Here is a 22,502-nt window from a genome sequence, read left to right as displayed (position 1 = left end):
GTGGTTGTACCAGCTGTACCTCCTATAGATCTGCCAATATAAACTTTAATTCATGAAACAGTATTGAAAACATAACCCCAAGTTGCAGTGCTATACAGGGTGTCAAGAGACGAATTTTACGTTCTTCTTGTGAGTGAATGAACCGAACTGAGCACTCAACATCACCCAACATGATGTACAAATCAGTACAAAATGTCTGCCTGTCCCCTCTGAACCTTGAACTTCTGCCGTCGCATTGTACTGGACATTTTGCTACACCCTTCATGCACACCTTTTTTACATTACGTTTCTTTTGTGAGAGGCAAACGGCATGACCTTCAGAAATTCACCTCCATCGACACACTTAAATTACAGTTCTGAAAATGTTCCAGCCACGAATCGGTAATCATCAGTAGGACCAAAAAGTAAAAATGGACAAAAAAGGTGGCATTGGGGTGTAAGGATTGAACAAAAATGCTCAGGAAACTGGATCCTACTAATTGAATCGTAAGGATCTCTCAAGGGCAAGATTTATGAACTCTGCACACTTTCTGAAATACAGCTCCAAGGTGGTAGAGCAGCAGGGGGCATTTGAAATGTAATGAGGAATGCAGGGAACATGTGTTAGCTATAATGGAAAACAACTAACAGACCCTGGCAGGGAGGGCTGAGCAGCCTGTTAAGATCCCTCCTAATTGCGGGAGCCCCTCACATTCGTATATAATACAATTTATCGAGAAACATGATCCCATCTTTGCAGGCGTACAGAGGGACGCCGGGGGTTGAGGGAAGCAAAGCTTATCTAGGTAACTTTTTTTAATGATGCATTCTTGCAGTACGGCGTGGTGGTGCAAGGGTTAGCTTAGCTGCCTAACAGCACTGGGACCCTCGGTTCCAATCCAGACCTCGAGTGCTCTCTGCGTGGGGTCTGTAGTTCTCCCCACGTTCACGTGGGTTTTCTCCGGGTGCTCCAGTTAACATACTGGTAGGTTAAGTGGCTTCTGGGAAAAATGGCCTTGGTGTGAGTGTGTGTCTGTTTCAGTGTGTGCCCTATCACAGATTGGTGTCCCATCCAGACTGTCTCTCTCCTTGAGCCTGTTTCTTGCCAGCATAGGCTCAGTCTCTCCTGCAATCCTAAATCGGAAGAAGCAGGTAGGAAATGGATGGGTGAATGGATGGCCTTGCTATACTTACCATTATTAAAGTCGGGCACATAAGAGGTTAATGCAATATTTATTTAAATCTCTGACATATTGCGTTCAGCAAACCCGTAACCTCCTCTTTCATTATTTTTTCTTGGCTTTTATCCCAGATATTTATCCAGCAGGATTCTCCTCATCCTTGTGATTTTACAGAAGAACTGTGTAGTTCTTTAGTTTTATGATTAACTAGAGAACAATAGAACAAATGGCAAACAAGGATATACAGTATCTACCTCTGGATACCCAAGTTGAGCAATGTTTGAGACTTTGTGGGAGGAGATTCACCTCAGGTCTGCATCAAAATAAACCGTGTCTAGATTAAAATTAAACACTAGACATTTCAAGAACATGAGAACATATGAAAGATTACAAATGTGTCCATATGATCCACCCATTTGGCTTCTGATCTCCTGATCTCATCCATCCATCCTGATCTAAGGAGCTCATCCAGGCATCGTTTGAAGTTTCTAAACCACTTTGCAAGGCATATTTGTCCTGACATTTTGCTACACCCTTCATGCACACCCATTAACTTTTTGACACCCCAAACTGTTTTATGATCTCAGATTTCTTCTTCAGTTTTTCATTTCATTGCAATAAGAACATTCCAATGTTTCATCCGTCCATTTTCTAACCGCTTTATCAAATTCAGGATCACGGGGGAGCCGGAGCCTATCCCGGCAAGGAACAGCTGCAAGGCAGGATACATCCAGGATGGGACGCCAACCTGAACAGAATTTCCTTTTAAAACAGGCAGGATCTCAGAGGATTTTCACAGACAGCAATTCTTTTAAGCCATTTACAAGAAAAATGCAACCACATAAACTAATACTAAACTCATGCTCATAATCCATGAAAGACTGTCAAGCCACATACTATATAAATGCACTACATAAAAAAAAATCTTATGAAACCTAATTAAATAACCCACATCAATCTAGAGTAAACAAAACACATACATCAATCACATCAAAAGTTTGTCTTTGAAACTGCTGTTAAGTAGCTAATTTGAAAAAAAAATATATATCCAAAAGAAAACATTTTAAAGGCGGAATGGAAGTTCTAAACAAAAAACAAACAAACATAAGTCACAGTAAACTGTTCCAAATGTATTAGGTCATTGTATAATAAGCACATGCTGCACAACATCTCCACAATGGCTTCACCGCCAGTCTCAAAAAGCAGTCCTTGGAGTGGCTCCCGAGCCAGAAAGTATTGATTCTGATGGTACAGGAAAGAGAGGGACAAGTATTCAAACACTCTACGGACTCATTAATACATCTGTGAGGAAACCACTGCAGCTTGAACCCATGAACAACACAGCTGGAAAGGAGATTTCAACCTTTCTCATAGAGTTGGAACCATCCTGAACTGTCAGAGTATACCTTCTATAGTAAACCGATGACAGGAATTACATTACAATATTAGCACAATTCCATACAGGCATATACTCTTAATACAGTGCCTATAGAAAGTCCACACACCCTTCCTAAAGTAAAACATTTTTTAAAAAAACATTTCAGCCTAACAGCCTGAGATCAAGACATTAAATCAGAATTTATTTTACCTTTTTTACACATTGCATCCCACAATCTCCAAGTGAAAAACAAGCGCTCAAACAGTCTGAAAAGCAGTGCGCCTGTTGCTTGTCAGCTTAGGCTGTGGCTCTCCCTATGATCCTGTCCTGGATAAGCCGATTAGAAAATGGATTGATGGATGCTCCTTCTTGCTTTCTGGAACAATTAGATGCTTTTCAGTGCAATTTAATTTAGCTTTATGTAAAGATAAAAGTGTAAATCTTCTGATATCTCACGTTCTAGAGCTGTATTTCAAAGCATTTAAGGGCTGAAACGTTCCGAGGAAAGAATCAGTTCATCTGACAAGCAAGCAGGCAACATTATACTTACTTTCCATTGCTTTTTCATGGCTCATTTTGTTTTGTAAGTGATGCATTTGGTTAAATGAGAGCCTGTTGGTTCTACTGTGTTACTGAAAAGTAGCGGTTTGCATGATTCAGTTTGCTTAGCTCTAATCAGACGTGTGCCCATATCAATTATTTTCAAAGTACATCTTCAAAGAAAAAATTAAGATATACATGGCAAACAATATAAAGAGTGAGCTACTATTTTAATTTAGAAGGGAACTGCAGTCCCAATATCTCAGACCTGTTATTAAATGTCAGTAACAATAAATAAATTGTCGTTATAGAAAAAAAATACAAATTTCAAATTAAGTACAACATTGTGAACTTTGTGACAGTACTGTAAGTTGCCATGTTGTCGCAAAACTTGCATTGGAGTTCCCACAAATTGCAAAGTGAAGCGGCCCTTCCTGCTCACTAGTTACTGTAATGACTAATGTAATGGGATGTACAAGTGACTGTGCAGCACACATTTCACCGCAGAATGTTCCAACATGACCTGCATGCAGAGTTACAAAGTTGTATTGGTCAGCCGTCTCAAAATCGAAAACAATATTTGTCTTGGATTTACAGATATGTATTCACAAGTCTAGGTTTACAATGTAATAGGGCCACAACACATTCTGAATCGCCAAATATGGCGCTGGGTAAACCTGGAAATGCTTTCTATTTTGTGATGAAAATTGGAGGTTTTACAAGTTACTGTTTAAATTTTACTTTAATTGTGGCTTGAAGTGTAGTCATAAATGCAGATTCTTTCTAACCTCAAAATATGAAAATAGCATTGCAGTTCCTCTTTATATGTGCACAGAGAGGCAGAGAGAATCCATTTTTTTAACCACTTCATCCAATTCAGGGTTGTGGGGAAGCCAAAGCCTATCCCAGCAAGCAATGGGTACAAGGCAGGATACACCCTGGATGGGAATGCCAGTCCATAGCAGGGCAAAGACAGGCATGCACTCGCACCAGGACCAACTTTCCCAGATGCCAATTAACCTTTATTATAACCTAATTATATCTTTGGACTGTGGGAAGAAACCAAAGCACCCAGGGGAAAGCCAAGCAAACACACGCAGAACATAGAAACTCCATAAATATAGCACATCAGACCCAGAATTGCACCCAAGACAGCAATGCTAACTACTGCGTCACCATGCTTCCAGGTGCAGATAATATACAATGCAAACAAATGCAAGAACATTCTAGTTCAGCAATTTTCTGCATTCAGAAATTTAATCCTGGGTCCTCCAACCTTGATTGCTAAATACTGTATAACTACCTTTACCTAGGAGTAGACTATGGGATGATAAATGATAAAATAAGCTAGATGAATAAAACATCAGTACCAAATTTAGACAATGTATTGAACAATACTGTTGTCACTGGAGGCACAGAAGTGATATTGCAACACATCAGAAAGATTTTTTTTATTTTGGAGCATAACACCATGTAAAAACAGTACATTCAGTAACACTTTAGTAGTGTTTATTTAGAGTAGATACACAAACTGTAAGTAGAGAAGTTGGATATTGTACATTTTTAGACAATTACTAGAATTATTTAAAGGCAACAATGATTAAACTTTCAAATTCAAAACGTATCCATGTTGTTTCTTTCCCTGTTGATTGAAACCTCTGAAGATTGAAATGTTTAAATCTACTTGTTAAGTGACTACAGACCTATTTAAATAGTACACTGGGGAAAAACAAAGGCAGGCCTGATAATGCTTACAGTAGCCACACATCATATTCTATACCTGCAGGAAAACACAAGCGCTTTTTGGAAACACATACAGTATTACCTGTGGCTACCACTCTGAATAAGGTGATGCTTCAGATAGCATATCTGTGCCCTGACATGTGACAAGGACTTATTTCGGTGTGTGAGATTGGAGATTAAATTGAGCAATGACGAATACTGTTGCCTACTATGACGATATTTGCCCCAAATCTCTGGTTGTAACTCCACTGACATTTTAGTGAGTTCATGGGCTCTGCAATAGGTGGGATGTGTTAGTTTACATCAGAACCCTCTTGTACAAGCCGAAGATACGTTTTCTGGCTCAGGAAGTTACAAAGAGCAGACTAAGTTTTGAGACTGTGTGGAGACATTCTGGAGCTTTCATGTTTTGATTGAATGAAGAATCATTTCAAAATATTTTCTGAACCTTGCCTGTCATCAAACAGCCAAAATATATTTTAAATACACAATTCATGCTTTCAGAAACTATGCATTTGATGCAATGCAATGACCTATGTTTCTATCAAAAAGTATGTTACTGTACACAGAACATTTATAATCACAATAAAAAGTGGAAATTTTAGAATGCAAATACCAGCATTTCTGTTTCAGACCAGTTGATGCACATATTTTCAGGAAGTTTCTCTAGCTCTTCTCTATGCAGCAGTGTTATGGAATAAATGTTTCATATAACAAGAAATGACACATGTCTACGGTAGTATTCATTTCTCTTATAGACAGGCTCTCGGAGTTTGGAGCATATGCTTTATTAATCTGTCACATGCAATTGTCGTGATCTAGGTTGTGTTACTGAGCAGCTACTGTGGCTCTACAGTTCGTATCACAGAATACAAGAGGCGGCCAGGACCCTTCACCCAGCAGTCAGCTTCCACTGGTCAGACTACCACTATACTGTAATCATTTTTAGGACCAGCTGGCCCTGTGCCTACTACTGATCGGAAACTCATCCACTAACTGCCGCACTTTTCCCAAATCATCATAATAATTCTCAATTATTTGAAATAAGGAACCAAAGAACCAACAGATGCTGAGCAGTACCAAAGGCATACCCTGAAAGCACAAAAGAGGATTACAGAAAAGTATATAAAGTCGCTTACATGAGAACATGAGGAATGCACAGAAACTTAGCCAGGAAAATGCACTCTCAAAGATATATGCTGGATAGAGAGAAATGGAAAAACAGAAAGCACTAGCTGTGGGAATTAATGCCATTTTCATACCACATCCTAGTCAGAAGTGCACCCTAGCACTGGGTGCCAAGATGATAATTCAGACAGGCGTCGAGCTGAGCCTATCCACATTCGTCACTGCACTTTTACAGAAGGGCTATTTGGTGTTCCCAATGCCAAATGGTGGATTCACACAGAGAAAAATGAAAACATACACATATGACACTGGGCCTCAATGGAAATCAGTCACTGTCCCAGCTTATATTTTGCTGGTGTTTTCCTTGTGTCAACGGGCCGATGGATAGCCCTGTCTCCTCAAATGACAGTTATGAGCTCACACTGTCTGGCTGGCACGTCTTGGCCCAGAGAGAGATGACAAACACCAAAAACAGTTTGTGGCTGACACCAAAAGAGTAAATCACAGGGCACGACACAACAAACTCTCAACCAAGTTAAAACCGCAACTCAGACAACAAAGTTTCTTTTTCTTTGGTTTCTACTGCCCTCACTAAATCTTATCATGTACAGTATTTGATTCATTGAGCTTTCGAAATCCCCCAAAATTCAGAACCATTTTTCTTTTCGCGTTTCCTGCAAATGCACAGAATTTTCATCCAGAAGGATCCCAAAGCACTTACAAATAAGAGGAGCATTGCCTAAAAAGTCTAATAATAATAATAATAATAATAATAATAATTGCTTACACTTATATAGCGCTTTTCTGGACACTCCACTCAAAGCGCTTTACAGGTAATGGGGACTCCCCTCCACCACCACCAATGTGCAGCTATGAAATGAGTGCCTGAAACTGCATGTTAGTAAGCCACTATGCAGGAGAGGAAGTGGTTCAATTAAACTGATGGGGAAATAGGTTTAGAGGTGCGCATATGGGCTAGATTGAACAACCAAACTGGAATTCATCCAGGACCCTGGAGTAAGCACCCCAAGTCTGATAGAAGAGCTAATAACCACAGGCAATCAACTGATTTAGCATCTCATCTGAGGGAAGGTACCTCTTACGGTACTGTTTCCTCTGTCAACACTCTGGGACATTGATCCAGAAGACTATGTATTCCTTGAAAGAGTTGTCGCAACTAGGAGCCTTCCTAGGAAGCTTAGGGCACGAGAACACTTGCCCATCATAGAGCACAATCACACAAGGACAATTTAGAGAAACCTATTAACCTAGCCAACATATCTTTCAGGTGGGAGGAAACTGGAGCACCAGACAAAAACCCTTGTTAGGATCCTGGAGCAACAGTTTGGAAGTTCCAGTGCAGAGGGAAGAATGTTACTTATCTGCAACACAGGTGGCCATGCATACCCAGGCCAGGCTTTACATATGAGATGGAGTGTCTGCAGTGCCTTTTCCAAACTTTACATACAGTACATAAAGGTTTATCTCTGTCTCTTCTATCTATAAAACTTTGCTACAAAAGTCCTGGCTCATCTTTGGAGATCTGAGCAAATTCTGATGCATGATGGACCTAATGTCATGGTCTGGCCAAGCATGGTCTCCGCTGGAACAAGCTCACTTGTCTCTAGTGTCGATATAACAAAGGATTACAGCAACAGAATGGATTCTGAATTTTACAAAAAGATTTTGTCTGCTTTTATAGCAGAAAATGCTTCTATACAAGCATTTAATGCAACCAAGGAGAAAACAGATGGAAAATCCTAGACTGGCTAAGCCAATTTCCAGATTTAAACACAACTGAGCTTGAATTTTACATGATGAAGAAAAATTGAAGACATAACACCCCAGGAATAGTCATTAATTTAAAGTGGCTACAGGAAAGCATTTTAAATTATTACATGAAGAGTTTGGTAAGCTCAATGGATCACAGAAAAGGATGTTCTACCAAATAATGATTTTTACAGTATGAAATTTACTTAAAGTGAATGTGTCCAAATATGTATGGTCACTTGAAATCACTTCATGAGTTCAAGATATAAGTTTTTGACATATGAAGTATGATTTTATTATAATATAAAAAAATGCTTGCAATGGTTAGAATTTCCTGAAAATAAAACAGATATTATACTTTACTTATTATTCATAAACTCATGACCACAAGCAGAAATAATGTGAATGTAAAGTAAAAATAAGAGTTTTGACTTTGCTGTCCCAATGCATTTGAATAGCACTGTACTGTATATCATTCTATAGGGAGACATTTTACACTTTTCAACATTATTTATGAGGATGTTTCATCAGGATATAACTCAGTGAGACAGCCTTCAGTAGTTACCAAGAGGGAAAATCTTGCATCTTGAAGTGGCAGTGGCAGTGTGGTATTGTTTTCTGATTTTCAGTCTTATGGTGGCTTTCTTCATATACAGAAAGACTGTACTTTCAAGCACAGAAATATAATTAACCAAACTACTCGTAAAATGAGATTACAATTCAAACCACAGCTGAGATGTTGCATAAAATACAGTCATGTCACAAAGTCTCATCATGGTTTCAGTGAACTTCTCAAGGGACCTGCTGCTTGAGAGAACTTATATCTGTTGTTCATGAACACAGCAGGACACTGGCTGTAGTTTTACGTGAAGCCTAATATAGCCCATTCTTTCCATCTTCTCTCCAGTCTGATTGCTATTCCACTGCCTTTCAGCTGGAAAAAAATATCAACTCCTGTGTGTCCTTTCTGTGTCTGGCATTCCAAGGGGTAAAGGACCTGGAGGCATTTCTGGCAAAAGTTAGTCCTTTGTGAGGCAGAACCTGAGACCTTGTGGTCACCTTTACAACTTCACTGGAAGGCAGGGAAATAGTACTCCCTTATTTGCAAATTACCAACAGCAAAGTCCCAAGAAACTGCCAAGAGAATGACAGGCACATCTCTAATTATCCTGTTGGTGGTGAGGGGGAGTTTGTTGTGTCCTGAAGGTCTGGAAAAGCTGTGTTATATAAAATCCTACTGTCTTCCCACCCACAGGAGAAAACCACAAGCTGCCCTTCCTCTCCCAGATCGCTATTAAATGAGTGGAGTTCAGGTGTGTTACTCTTTAGGAATGGGATCTGCGGGGGTGGCACAGGGCTGCAGAACTTGTAGCACAAATTAAACCCAGCTAAACGATTCTCCAAATCAGACCACATGTTCTCCTGTGTATTCTATTCACATTTGTTAATATCTGTAGAAATGTATTCTAGTGAGCTTTTTCATTACAGATTAACAATTTTTTTATTCTTAGGTAAATTTTCCGGTGAGATAAATGAGAAAGCATGGAGAAACCTTTGTTTCTGGAGACCAGAGTTCATGACTCCAAAGGTACTGTATACTGTAGGGTCACAGGCTCATCTCCTCAAGTAGAAATTATATGGTTTGAACAGACAAGTATACTGAATTTTGCCTGAGAGGGGATTTGGGAAAATTTAAGGACCATAATTGGTCATCAGTAAAAGACAGGAACCCAATGTGCATTGACAGTTTGCCTTTCTATTAAGTGGTTTACTGGACATTCCTTGGACAGGGGGAACAAAGCATTCAGATCAAATTTAAAATAAAGTACCAGAATACAGGAAAGTCTGAACAATAATACCACAAATTTGCTAATCCAAAAATTATGGCATTTTAAAATATATATACAAATGGATAATTTTCTTTTCTCAACTTTTGGCTGTATTTCTGAACACAAGGATTCAAATTGATAACTGAGCTAATTTAGCTTAAACCAACCTAAGTACTCTTAAAGTGCACATCAAAACAGGTATTAAATTTTAGGTGTTTTGTATTTGATGACATCTAAACAGAAAACAAGGCTAACAATAGAGAATGGAACAAAGATAAAGCATCTTAAGTGTGGATTTTAAAGCTGTTCTCTGCTGAAGACAGCATAAAAAGTATCCTTTCCTAGGCTTCTCAAATTCACTTTTTTCTTGAATGCATAAAGCTTATAACCTTACATTTAATTGGACCCATAGCCTTTGAACTACTCCAAGCACTCACTCTTCCTTACAAGAGGGGAAGACAGTGGATGCTTCTAGTGTTCTAATACAGCTGTGAACTGAGCCATGTTTATGCAGCTGAATCATACAGTATACATGCAAAAGGGATACATTTTATTTTCTCAAGTGTTACGAATAGCAGAAGCACAAATTCTTAGGCCATCATGATATCACACTACAGCCAAAGAGAGCAAGCAGACACAGCTTGAATTGGCTAGTCCACTAGCTTCTGTTTGCAGATGAACCACAAGTGTCACTTTGAACTGCCATACCATCTTACTAAGAAACTCTCTTAATTCCAACGGAAACAAAAAGAAATAAAGATGATGTGTATCACATCCTTCCTCTACCCCATTTACTGAGAAACAATTTAACCTTGAACATTTTAGATGTGTGGGGCAACTGCATTCCACACACTGTCGTTAAGGAAGTGATATGGCTGTACAGCTGTTATTCTCAATGCTTTCTCTCTAAATGCCTTTTTTTCTAAATGTGTCTTTCTTTAATGTACTTTAAACAACGTTTTAAACAATTTTCGAACTCCAGCTAAAGTCAAGACTTTGTTCATTCATTCAGTCTCCACTCTTGTGAAGACTGGTTTCCTCTTATCTTTTTTCACATTTTGGAAGTGCAACATATATGAATAAAAATGAATAAAACAGCCTATAAAACAGGCAGCCTTAAGATTTACTGTGATCTGATTCACTGAGATTTAAATCCCCTAGATTTACTGTATATTTACTGAGGGAATTTTGGGGAGATCTCCATTGTGTTTGTCTTGCTCAAGGGGTCTGTCTTTTGCTGCACTCATCCACTGAGAAATTTAAGGAAATCAGTGAAAAACGAACACTGAAAAGCACCAGGCCTCTAAAATAAATGGTGATCCAAAATAAAACCCCAAAACTAAACGTACAAATAAAAAACAACTGAGCACTGTACATGATGCATATAAGAGAATTGTGCTTCTTATCAGTGGTTCCGGTTGCAAAATTGGGTGCAAAATTCATTGAAAAAAACTTTAAACCAAGGATTGGGTAACAGTAGTTAACTAACCTTTAATTGAACTAATAACATGGTAACCTACAATTGAACTAATTACATGATTAATCTAGCCTCTTTTTTAATGGTTTTGGCTCTCATGTTTCAGGTTTCCTTTTAGCTATTATGTTTTGTAAGGAACTTCCAATCTCCCCAGTCTCCAATTTTCAAGCAGATAAAAGTTCTGAAAAGGCAACTGTGGCTGGACAGATTTTGAGGGAACAGTTTAACTGTCCTGCCCTTAGATGGTGTTAACGGCCTCTATTATTGCAAATAGACACACTGGGTGTTGATTAGTTAATAAGATACTTGTTGATAGGTATAGAGGGCACATTCTCACGTGGGTGACATGACTGGGCTTCATGATATTAGTGGGTGGTTGGGTCTTGGTAGTTTGGGGAGGTTGTTGAAGAGTGCTGTTTCCTGAAAAATTTGTAAGATTTCTATAGTAAAGTCTGATGCACTGACCAATATTTTCCAATTTGGGTTTTAATGTGCTCAGATTCCTCAAAACACCTTCAGTAAGAGTGTGCTCTGTTACAGAAACCTCTTCCATTAAAATAACCTACTAATTAAGTAAGCAAGACATTGAATGGAATGAAAACCAGCAGGTGCAATTGTCCTAAGGAATTAGAAAGCCTTGCTTAAAACATGCTTGACTCTATCCATTTATTTTTTAAATGGTTCATTCAGTTCATGGTCAAGAGAGAGCTGGTGCCCAACACAGTAAGCTACAGGCACAAGGTGGGTCACACCATGGCCAGGACGCCAGGACTCATTTAAAACATTTCAAATCTAAAAGAGACTAATGTTGGATTACTAAGATACCTACTGAATTACTTAATGATGTATTAACATTACAGCTTGAATTGTTCTTAATGATATTCTTTTAAATTTAGAAATATACACATATCAGGAAGGCTCTTTCTTTATGTCCTTTATCACAAGACCAATGAGCTTCCCCTGTAACCAACGTGTTCTGTGCACTTTCACACAATTGTCTCTTAACGCATCTCTTGGGGAAATGAGCTGGAAACACAAGCAAATCAGTGGAAGGTCAGGAAATCCCCCATGTGATTTATAAGTGGGACACAGTAACCATAAAGCACAGGAAGCAGGAAATGACAAAAGAACCCTGAAAGACAGAACCTTCTGTGTTTTGTCTTTCATTGAGAAAATGATTTCAATTCCTAAATTTTTGGGACAGAGACGATACCCCCGCTAAGGAATTTTTTTAAATGGCCAGAGGAGGAAACAGAAAAAAATGAGAATAAATTGTTTACTAATACTATAACCTAGGGGATGAGGAGGAGTACGAAATCTTCTAAGATGTTTACACTCACTAGGCCTGTAACCACATCAATGAAAAACACAGTGCTGACCAATACAGTTACTATTCCACAAAAATTCAGTTTTTGTTTAATCCAAAAAACTACGTCACTGCGTGAGAAATAAACATGGTCCTAACGGCCCTGTGCTCTCCTTATTGGTCTTGGTACCATTTGTTAAATTTAGACAACAGTTCAAAGATGCAATGTGGAAGTTAAGTTTCATCAGAACAAGACAGTAGCGGTAAGCACTCTAAGTAAACCCCTTTCCTAGTAGTCGGCTTACAGTAGGTGGGCTTGAAAGACATGTTGGATCCCTCCCTGGGTTTTTGCTTTCCGGGGAGGAGATTTTGTTGTGGTTTTCTTGGTTTCCAGGGGAAGGGTTAGTAAAAGACAACGTGTTTCTTATTACAGTAGTGCGAATCGTGATCACAGTGCATGGTGAACAGTGGGCTCTCACTGATGAGTTATAATCTGCACAAAGGCTGTTAAAAGTGCTTTGGTCCTGAAAGCTGTCTGAGAAGTCTACAAGTAGACATGAATTTCAAACTACGTTCTTTTCAACAGGTACAGCATAGGGAGCAGGTGTCTGTGTGTGTGTGGTTATATTAATACTGCATGCATTTGTACGTCTATCCAGATGTAGTTTCTGTGGACATATTCCTTTCCCTAAAATATGTGGAGTGTTGATGTTGTTTTCACACATTATGTTGCAAAGACCCAAGGATGCTAATATAAATTATGCTGCATAGTCAAAAATACATAGATTGCATGTTGGATCCAAAAGGTGGAGTGCAAAGAAGGTTAAACAGTGTCATCACAGTGATATCAACTTAAGGTCTCCACTCCATAACACACGTGACTGCTGCATGAATGTCTTCTAAGGGCAGTTACATGTGAAGAGATGTAAATTGTGATTGTATTGTGCTCATCAAAATGAGAAAAAAAACTGTACCCTTTAAGTTCAGAAACATATTACAGATGAAAAGCAACTTCTTTTAAATTAAAATAAACATATCTGGACACAGGGCGGGCCAGTATTGCTCATTTGATCAGTTCAGATTTAAAAAGAAAACATTCAGCAGTTTAAAAAAAGTTTCTGCCAAAACAATATGCAGATTTCTCACATCCCTTTATTAGAACTCTTCCAAAGAACTCTTCATCTATGGAACTTCACATATACTTAAAGCACAGCCAAGCATAGACTTCTTTTTACTCAAAATTCTGTTGAACCTGCTTTCTCCCACATCTCTGCTCCTTTACAAAAAAAAACAATTCTCCATCACAAATTCAATATGTATGGTTTTGTCCTTTGTGCTTGAGATGCATGAGCGGTGCAGAGCTGAAATCAGATCTCACCATGACCTGTGAGGTGTACACAACTACTCTCGTAGATATTTCATGTGGCACTTTCATTTGAACTGCTTATTATCTGTGTCCCAAAACAGGATATGGAAGTCTTTGTCCATCATGTCCAATGACTTCAAGCTAATTTAATGTTAGCTCCTTGCTGATGCAACTACTTCACTCTGAGATGCAACAGTGCAGACTGTCTTCAGAATATGAATGAATGACTCAGGAACACTCAGGCAATAATTGCTCAAGCCACATGGAAGTGGTATAAACATGCTACAAAATTACGAAGCAAGAGTCATCAGAGGGTGGCGTATTTGTTAATGAATCAACTGTAAAACATGAACCAGAGGTCAAAAGTGGAAACTATATGGAAATGCTTTTAAAACTGAGGACAGAGGATATGCTGCTATACAAATGGATGTGTCTAACATTCTACTCAGCCTTGTTGTTGAAGCGATACCCTAGCTCCTTTCAAGAAAGGGTTGGGTGAGATCCACAGATCAATTAGCGACTCAGATCAGACTGCCAAGTAACTCGGTGGAATGGCCTTATCGTGTTTGTAACGGTACTTAAATGACCTAAGAAAAAGATCGAAAGAGAGTGGAGGCCAAAACTGGCCCTGGATGATCTCCTGATTTTTTTTTATACAAGCCCTTTAATAAATTCACTGAATCAGCTGGTGATCACTTGGACAAACAATAATGAAGAAAAAAAAAGATTTGATTCTGTCCTGTACTATGTTTAGGGTTTAAGAAGTAATTATCCAGTGCATGATGAGGATATTAAATTCCAATTTATAAATCGATGCCAAATCTGATGACAGAAATTCATTCTAATCATTTATTAGTGCTAATTCAATATGCAGTGAGCTTAATTCACAGCAGTGTTTTTTTGTTTATCAGAAATGCAGAGAAAGATGTTCTTAATAACACCATTTCTTGTGATATTGAAGCTGTCCCAACACCTTTAAGAAATGGTACTGGACCTCTATCATCCCAGATTTAAATCTATGATTTAATTCTGGGCTAAGTATACACTTGCTACTTATTTGAAAATTCAGTGTTGTGTGCTCTGGTACCACCACACTGGGAAAACAAGGCAAAGCTGACCAGTATGTAAGAACTACAGGTCACAGAGATTCATTTGTACAGCTGTGAGCTACCAGTTCTCCACCATCTTAATGTCCATCATTCTGAAAACAGCTGGCTGTACCTGATATTTTCAAAACAAGTTAATTCCTAATGCTTGCCATGACAAGCTCCAGGTCCCCTGCAACTGGAAGAAGCTGTTAGAAAATGGATGGATTAGTGATAGTTACTAATGTCTTCTACAACACAGGCATTATTTAAACTCTCTCTAATTTATCTTCATACCCTCATACAAGCACTAGCACTGTTCACACATCAACCTGCTTCATCACTGAAACCAACATTCTGACAATTGTTTAAGCCAGTTGTAGGGGAGTACTGATTATTTGTTTGTAACTCATATGCATATTTTACTACATCAAAGGCTGGGCACAGGGCAAAGGCTGAAATACTTAGGAGTGATTTAACTGTGCTTTTGAAGAACAATCCTAAAATCATTCTTGATTTTAACTGTCAGCCCATGGCTCACATGTGCTCTCTGTTAGGCGGCTCTTGGTCTGTCAGCCTGCTCCTCCCATTCTCCTTCTTTTACTGATAGTAGCGGCCTATCTGTTCAGAAACAGACGGCCTGTGTTCCTGCCACAAGCCAGACAAGCAGACAAACTACGCCTCAGGAGGTAAATTAGTACCACATTGATCGGTACCCCACGCTAACCACGATCACAAAGGGAATCCACCAACCTAACTGACACTGTATGAAAGAGAGTTCCACATGCAGTGTTTCTAGAAACCCACCACAGTGAAGTGTTCATTGACAGCCTTGACAAATTATATTGAATGAACCACATCCTTGATTCAATTCAACATTCAGCTTTCAAGTGATGCCAGTTTGCTTTTGAAAAAATATAAAACTATAAAATTGCAGGTTGGTTTGAAGTTTAAGTAGATATCAATGCCAAAACTTCAAATCTGGTAGAAAATAAGAATAGTACATTGCAGAATTGCACACCAAAAAAAAATCCCCATTGGAATCAAAGTGACACAGCATTCAATTAAAAAGGCAGAGTGGCCACTTATTATACAGATAACAGTTAAGTCCACATTGTGTTAATCAGTTGTCACAATGTTCCATACTAATAAGTCACATACACAAAGTCTTGTACAAGTAAAAACAATGCCAGATTAATGTTTTAGTATTATCTCACGATCTCCATCAGAATCAGGTCAAGATAAAGTCCACATCAGAGTCACAGCGCCTCACTGGGCCAGAGCTCATCCTGGTTTCTTTGTGGGTTAAATGTTACAATCGGATCCTGGCTATTTCCCCACATCAAGGGAAAGATGGAGTAGGCTACGAGGCTTTTAAACCCCTGTGGAGGTGACTAATACCACAGAAACAATTTCTTTGAGACTGAACCATATTTACCAAGGCACTAAAGGTCAGTGTCTGCAGCTGAGCCTCTGTGGTTTTCAGAGTTGGTAAGGGTAACTGGCTGAGAGTCCAGTCCCTGACGGCCTACCTGCTGTTTAAGCTGCTGGACCAGACGATCCTTTTCCCTTTTGAGGGCAGCTACTTCATCCTGTGTCTTCTTCTTCTTGGAGGAGGAAAGCTCCAGCAGGGCGATGTTGGCGTCTTTCTCACTGATGGCTGCTAACAGGGCCTCCTGCCTGTAACACACAGCAGAACAGCAACACTTTTACATCATGTACAATCTGATGACCAAACACAGAGAAGCTTACAAAACCTGCGGCTGGTAGCAAGAGGAACAAACTAATTAACGCCTGGAGCTTCCTATGTTTCTGTTTTAAAACTAAACGTTCAAAACAAGTCGAAACCTCTCATAACAAATACACTAACAGTACAAATCAAAACAGTATATATAATTGACCAATCAGATTTTGTAAGCCAACCAAATACATCTGACCAAGCTTAATACAGTTTTTGCAATACATAATATAATTCAGCTGTATGTTTTTCCATAAGAGTATCTATAAATCAAAGCAGCCAAGTGTGCTTCAAGGGTAACTCAGTCTCTATACAGCCTTACAAAACAGATTTCTTGGCTGCAGTAAAACCTGACCACAAAAGACGTCATGCTTGAAGATTGACATTAGCCTGGGAGAAGTCTAGGGCTCATTGGCACAGTCACACCAGTTAGATAAACCCAACAACACTCAATCACAAGACATTCACAAAACATATGTACTATACAGTGAGTAGGTGCCAATCACACCCAAAAAGTGCATCTAAAACAATCGACATCTGGAAGTATCGGTACAGTACTGCGGCTGCACACATTCTAAGTTCAAATTTAAGATGAATTTGATGCTCTGCGTTTTGGAAGACAACAAAATATTGTCAAAAACTGCATTCCAGTCAGGACTGCTGTCTAACTTGCTTATTTCTCTATTCCATATAAAAGAGACTGATATGAGGCTTATTTTTAAAATGATAAAGAAGATATATAAAGAATAAGATATACCCCCTACAACGGCAATCAAGTCAATTCGATCAGCTAATGAATGACGGGATTAAACACTGTATACATGAGAGTCTGAGATGCATATAGTAGGAACAATTCAGGGATCTAATATATTTCCCTTAGATCCTGGAATGTTACATACCGTATCACTGTCTTCAGAAATGCTGCCAAGATTATGATTTCTTGTAGACCAGGGAGGATAGATAAGAGACTGATAATCCATCAGTCTGAGGAGATTATTCCAAATAAGTGAAGGCTTGTGAAAAGCAGTTAACTTTTTATTCAAATGTCCAGTGATCTTACAATGATAGCTCCTATGTAAAGTAGAGACAGTCCCTGAGCTTAGATGAAGAAAATAAAGGATCCTGAGCTTATATTTGTCTTAAATAAAGCTTCAACGGGACATGTGATAACATAAAGTTCATTACAGTCAAACCACCTTTCAGTTTAGAATCGCCCAAGGTTGTCAACAAATTCTAACTCACTTACCTATCCAAATAAAAGCACTTGCAACAGAATTTGTTGTAAATACTGTGGAGGAATTGGAATAGGTATACAGGGAAATAAGAAATATGAGATGGTACAATGATTTATATAAGGGGAATACTACCAAGTAATGTACAGTAACTTGTAAAGAAGACCACCTACAGTAGCTAAAATGTCTGTCTCAAAAGATTTTATTCAGTAACTTTAGCATATTCTACTTATGAAATAGAAATCAGGAGAGACCTTAAAGACAAAGTAGGTAAAACCTGAGTACTACCACTGAACAAGAATATGAAGTACAAGAGCAATCATCCTCAAATCAAAGGCATAAGGACCAAGTACAGCCACTTTATTTTATAGCAATCCAACCAATGTTGTCAAATACATTCAAGCCATGGGGGAATTAACTAAGGGAATTTGAAAGATGTCATTAGCATAGAGTGAAATGAGATACCCAGACCCTGATTTATCAAAAGGACTGATGAAGGCAAGTTGCTCAAATGCCAGACCTAGTGGATTTAATGAAAGAATTAACATGGGTAATATCGTACAGCCCTGTTGGGTACCTTGGTCAAACATGGAATATAAGGTCATCACTTATCACATTTGAGCCCACATTGTGGGCCTATTGCATAGGGTACATATCACTGCAGCAACTGATTTGCTAAAACCCATGGAACTTTCAGCACATTCTTATTTACCATTAAAAAAGAACATGGGTTTTTCTTTAATTACAGATGGTAACCATATTTCATTTAAAAAGTAACACTAGGATTGAGGGAAAACACCTTACAATATAATCCACAGTACTTCAGAAAGTATCTGCAATCTCAGTTATTCACAGTTTAAGCAAATTCTTAACATTCTAAGCGAAATAATGCCTCAGTCCTTTTATACCCCTCTCTGGCATCTATACTCACAACTGACTTACACCAACTGATCAGGAGATTGAGGGCAGCAGGTCATTCTCCACAGTTTTCTGGAGAACGTAGATCAGACATGAGTTTTAATCTTGTCTGAACCTACAGACCTCTCCCATTGACAATGACGAAAAGGCATGCAGTAATTGTGAGGCAACAATCCTCCTGTACTAAACAGCAAAACAATAAAAAAAAGCATCAAGCACCAAGGACTTTCCAGATCCTTTAGAAAGAAAAGTGATTCACTGAATTCAAGAGTAAGCTTTCAGAAATGCAAGGTGCAAAATCATGGAAGAGTTTCCCATAATTATTACAGAATGTTTGTTTGTGCCACATACAGTATATAGTAGGGGGGTTAAAGTTTTCAATATTATAACAGCTTTATAGAGGATATCTGCATCTAAGTTATTCAAATGGGAGGGTTTAGTCTATTTCAAAATCCTAAAATGCAAAAAAACATGCCTTTATGAATGGCTCCCTTTGTATGAAGCCATTCACAGCAATGTATAACAATGTAACAGGCACTGCTACTGTAAGTGTTAAATACACCCTCCTGTAAAATCCTGAATATTTAGTGATGCACTTTTACAATTTTTTAAACAAAACATCAACTAAAACTGCTTGCACTAGTGTACTGCCTGGAGATTTTAATCATTGCTCACGAGCACAGCCTGCAGTTCTGCAGAATGCAAATGTGGTTAAAATGGACTTGCTCTGAAAGGTGGAGTTTCAGTGGGCTTGGGAAGAGATTTGCAGGCACAAAGATCCGAAAGTAAAACCATTAGAATGCACACTTCCCCTCCAAGTCGGCTTTATTACTGAAAGGCAGGGAGGGGGAGAGGGAGCCCAACATTTTAAACACATGCTCCCGCATTTCAAAACTGTCAAAAAGAATCAATTATTGTCATATTGTTTTCTTTTATTTCTGGAAAACCTCCACTTTACATATGGTGGATTTCATTTGGAACAGAAATGGCCTTGCATCATTTAGTCACACCATCCCTTACTGCAATTTTCATATGGAATTTGTGAAATTAGTTTAGCCATTTCAGGATTGCTCATGCAGCTAAGGGAAAAGCTCCGCAGACTTTCTTGCAATGCTGATGAAAGAAGGAAAGACAAACATCTAACAATGTCATTTTCAAAAGTTATGTTGTGCCAAGTCAATCCCATCAGCTGTGATATTATCTTTTTCTTTAGAAAAGGGAAACAAAACTGGAATGGAGTGTAATTGAAACAGCACAAAAATGAGAGCATGACGAATCATTCTCACTGCATAATGTTTGATAAAACTTATTAGATTTTTTAATAGAAAATGCATGTCTTATACAACTAAATTGTATAAGACATCCAAGCAGTCCTGACTGAGCAGTAGTCACTGATGTGCAGTATTTCTCAATAAGTATAGTAACAGTACTTTTATTTTTCATAAGAATACTTCATAAGTACATTTATTCTTCATTTTATTCTTATTTAAATTCTTCATAATTTAAAATATAATATTTCAGTGTTGCTAATTCAGAAGTTACTTCACACATTTGGAAATAAATTTTAAGCAGATCTCATACTGTATATCTGAATGTCATGCAAAAATTACAAATAGTTGTGTATAACTGACAACCACAGTTGTTCATATGTGTAAGACCACAATAAGACATGCTTTGTATCACATTTTTAACAGATCCTGTATATAAAACTGTCATGCAAATGTGAAAATTAAAGAGCATTTTTTTGTATTTAATTTGCGTAAAAAGACTTAAAATAACAGAAGGCTAAAAAAATGTACAGTAAAAAAATCAGATTGTATAACTGTGTGAGAAAAGAACAAACTTTTGGACCACTTACAATTCCACAAGTAAAACAAAAGATTGTTTTGACTTTTCATTATTTTAATTGGAGCCAAAAATCCCACAGAATTCCATGTTAAAATCCCAAGACTTCTCATTCCTTCTTTCTGTTAAATCAGTAAGAACTGACGTTGCTTGTTGTTTCCCATACGGCACACATCAAGGGTACGATTAGAAACCTGACATACAGTACAGTACTTAAAGGATGTGTAGTGTTGTAACCAGATTTTAAAAGAATATGCCGCATCTGAAAGCCAAATTTACATCAGTCTTTTAAACAGACAGACAATAATACTTATTGTTCAAACAGCCAACTAGAAGAGACAACTTCATCCTATCTATTTGCAGTTTTTCATCTAATCTCTGTGTAGTGAACTTTGGGTTAACAATAACTCATAACAGTAGTATATATTTTTTAATAGTGCTGTTCTGAAATTGTTCAAACTGCTAAAACTGTTCAGGAAAATTATTTTTTCAAAGCCTCACTTTTTCATAAATGAGCCTACCACATTTCAAGACTCAAAACTGGCAAATGACAAATATTTTACAGCTTCTAATAACATCAGTGTCGTGTTGTATTGTATAATGGGGTCTAGTGAAGCTGTCTTCAGCCAATTCATCCATCAGGGACAAACACTGAGGTAACTGTACTAGAATGGAGCACATTAGTACAAATGTCAAGAGAAATATCAAAGTATTAATTTTAAAATTACAAATGTATAACCCAAAGTGCCTGAATTTGCTAGAAGCAGGAAATGAGGCAAGAGAGCTGAAGGTGAAGCAAAAGACAGTGTGGGAATTTTGATATTACAGTGGTCTCCCTATTTTTCTGTCCCATGTCCAGTGAACACATCTACGTTCGACAGGAGATTTACGTCAGCTGAGTGCTAGAACAATGCTATATACTGTACATATTTATGATAAAAACAAAGGCACAGGATTATACATTTTTAGCCTCATTGGCCCCGATCAGGGATCTATATTCAATTAAATGGATCCAGATTTATACAACACTATGGGAGGCTGTCTGGTTTGCATCAGAAATGCCTTGTCTTAGGAATTCTTTCCTAGAAACAAAAACAAGCAAAGGAATGGACGACAGCACAGACTTCGCTTAAGACACAAATCCATACAGAAGAAAAGGACAAGACTGGAAGAACAAAAGACTTTTGTTTGTGCTACACTACCGTAACTTTCATGGCACTGTGATTTTGTGGTCTAAAGCCAGGATGTTTATCTCAGAGGCCTGTCAAAGGGACAGTATATCACAAATACTGTACCTCATTGTGAAGCCCAGTCCTACATAAAGGTCACACGTCTTGTGAAGGGTTTGGCAGGTCTTTGTACTGTGGATTACCTTTCTTTTAATTTTGATTCTTTATCAGAATCAAAGATGTCAAGTTATTCCAGCGAGTCTATGCATTTAGAGGTCACTTCCATGTCTACTGAGTTTTACTAAAAAGGAAAATGACTCAGCATTTAACCACAACACACACATTTGGAATAAACTCAAAAGGGTCATTCAAGGCCATATATACAGTACAGTACATAAAGTCTGGAATTCAGTAGCCCAGTAAAGAAAGGTTAAAATTTCAATAACCACCTCAACCAGAGACAACCTTAATAGGAAAATTTTTGACTAAATAGATCACCCTTATTGCCTCTTTCTACAGTAACTGATCTACCAAATTTCCTTTCGCCTTATTTGGTTCAAAGAAAACTGATTCTTGCAATAGCCACTTGGCATCGGTTTTTCTTCCTTTCTTAATAAGTATGCATGGCTGTTGGCACACAAATGGAAGATTTCTATATTTATGGCCTCATCTTACTAGTTAGATTTTTTAAACACCACACTGAAAACCCAGCCATGTCAAGGAAAGAAAACTGTCTATTTCCATCAGATTCTCGGAGAGAAAAAATGAACACAACAACCACTGCTGTAAACAAGTGCAGGAGGACCTTCAGCTTTAAG

General features: G+C 38.1%; 1 protein-coding gene across 2 annotated transcripts in view; it reads right to left on the bottom strand.

Annotated features, from left to right (window-relative positions):
• The window catches only part of LOC148829164 (ELKS/Rab6-interacting/CAST family member 1-like), a 348,267-nt gene that overhangs the window by 62,236 nt on the left and 263,529 nt on the right, over nt 1–22,502 (bottom strand). For both annotated transcript variants that reach the window (XM_088923624.1, XM_088923625.1), the window contains one exon: nt 16,315–16,462. In XM_088923624.1, coding sequence (XP_088779750.1) covers nt 16,315–16,462 — 148 coding nt within the window. The remainder of the gene's footprint in view (nt 1–16,314; nt 16,463–22,502) is intronic.

Source organism: Atractosteus spatula, chromosome 8 (genome assembly GCF_055471065.1).
Source record: "Atractosteus spatula isolate fAtrSpa1 chromosome 8, fAtrSpa1.hap1, whole genome shotgun sequence".
NCBI lineage: Eukaryota > Metazoa > Chordata > Actinopteri > Semionotiformes > Lepisosteidae > Atractosteus > Atractosteus spatula.
This window is presented reverse-complemented; position numbering and strand designations above follow the sequence as displayed.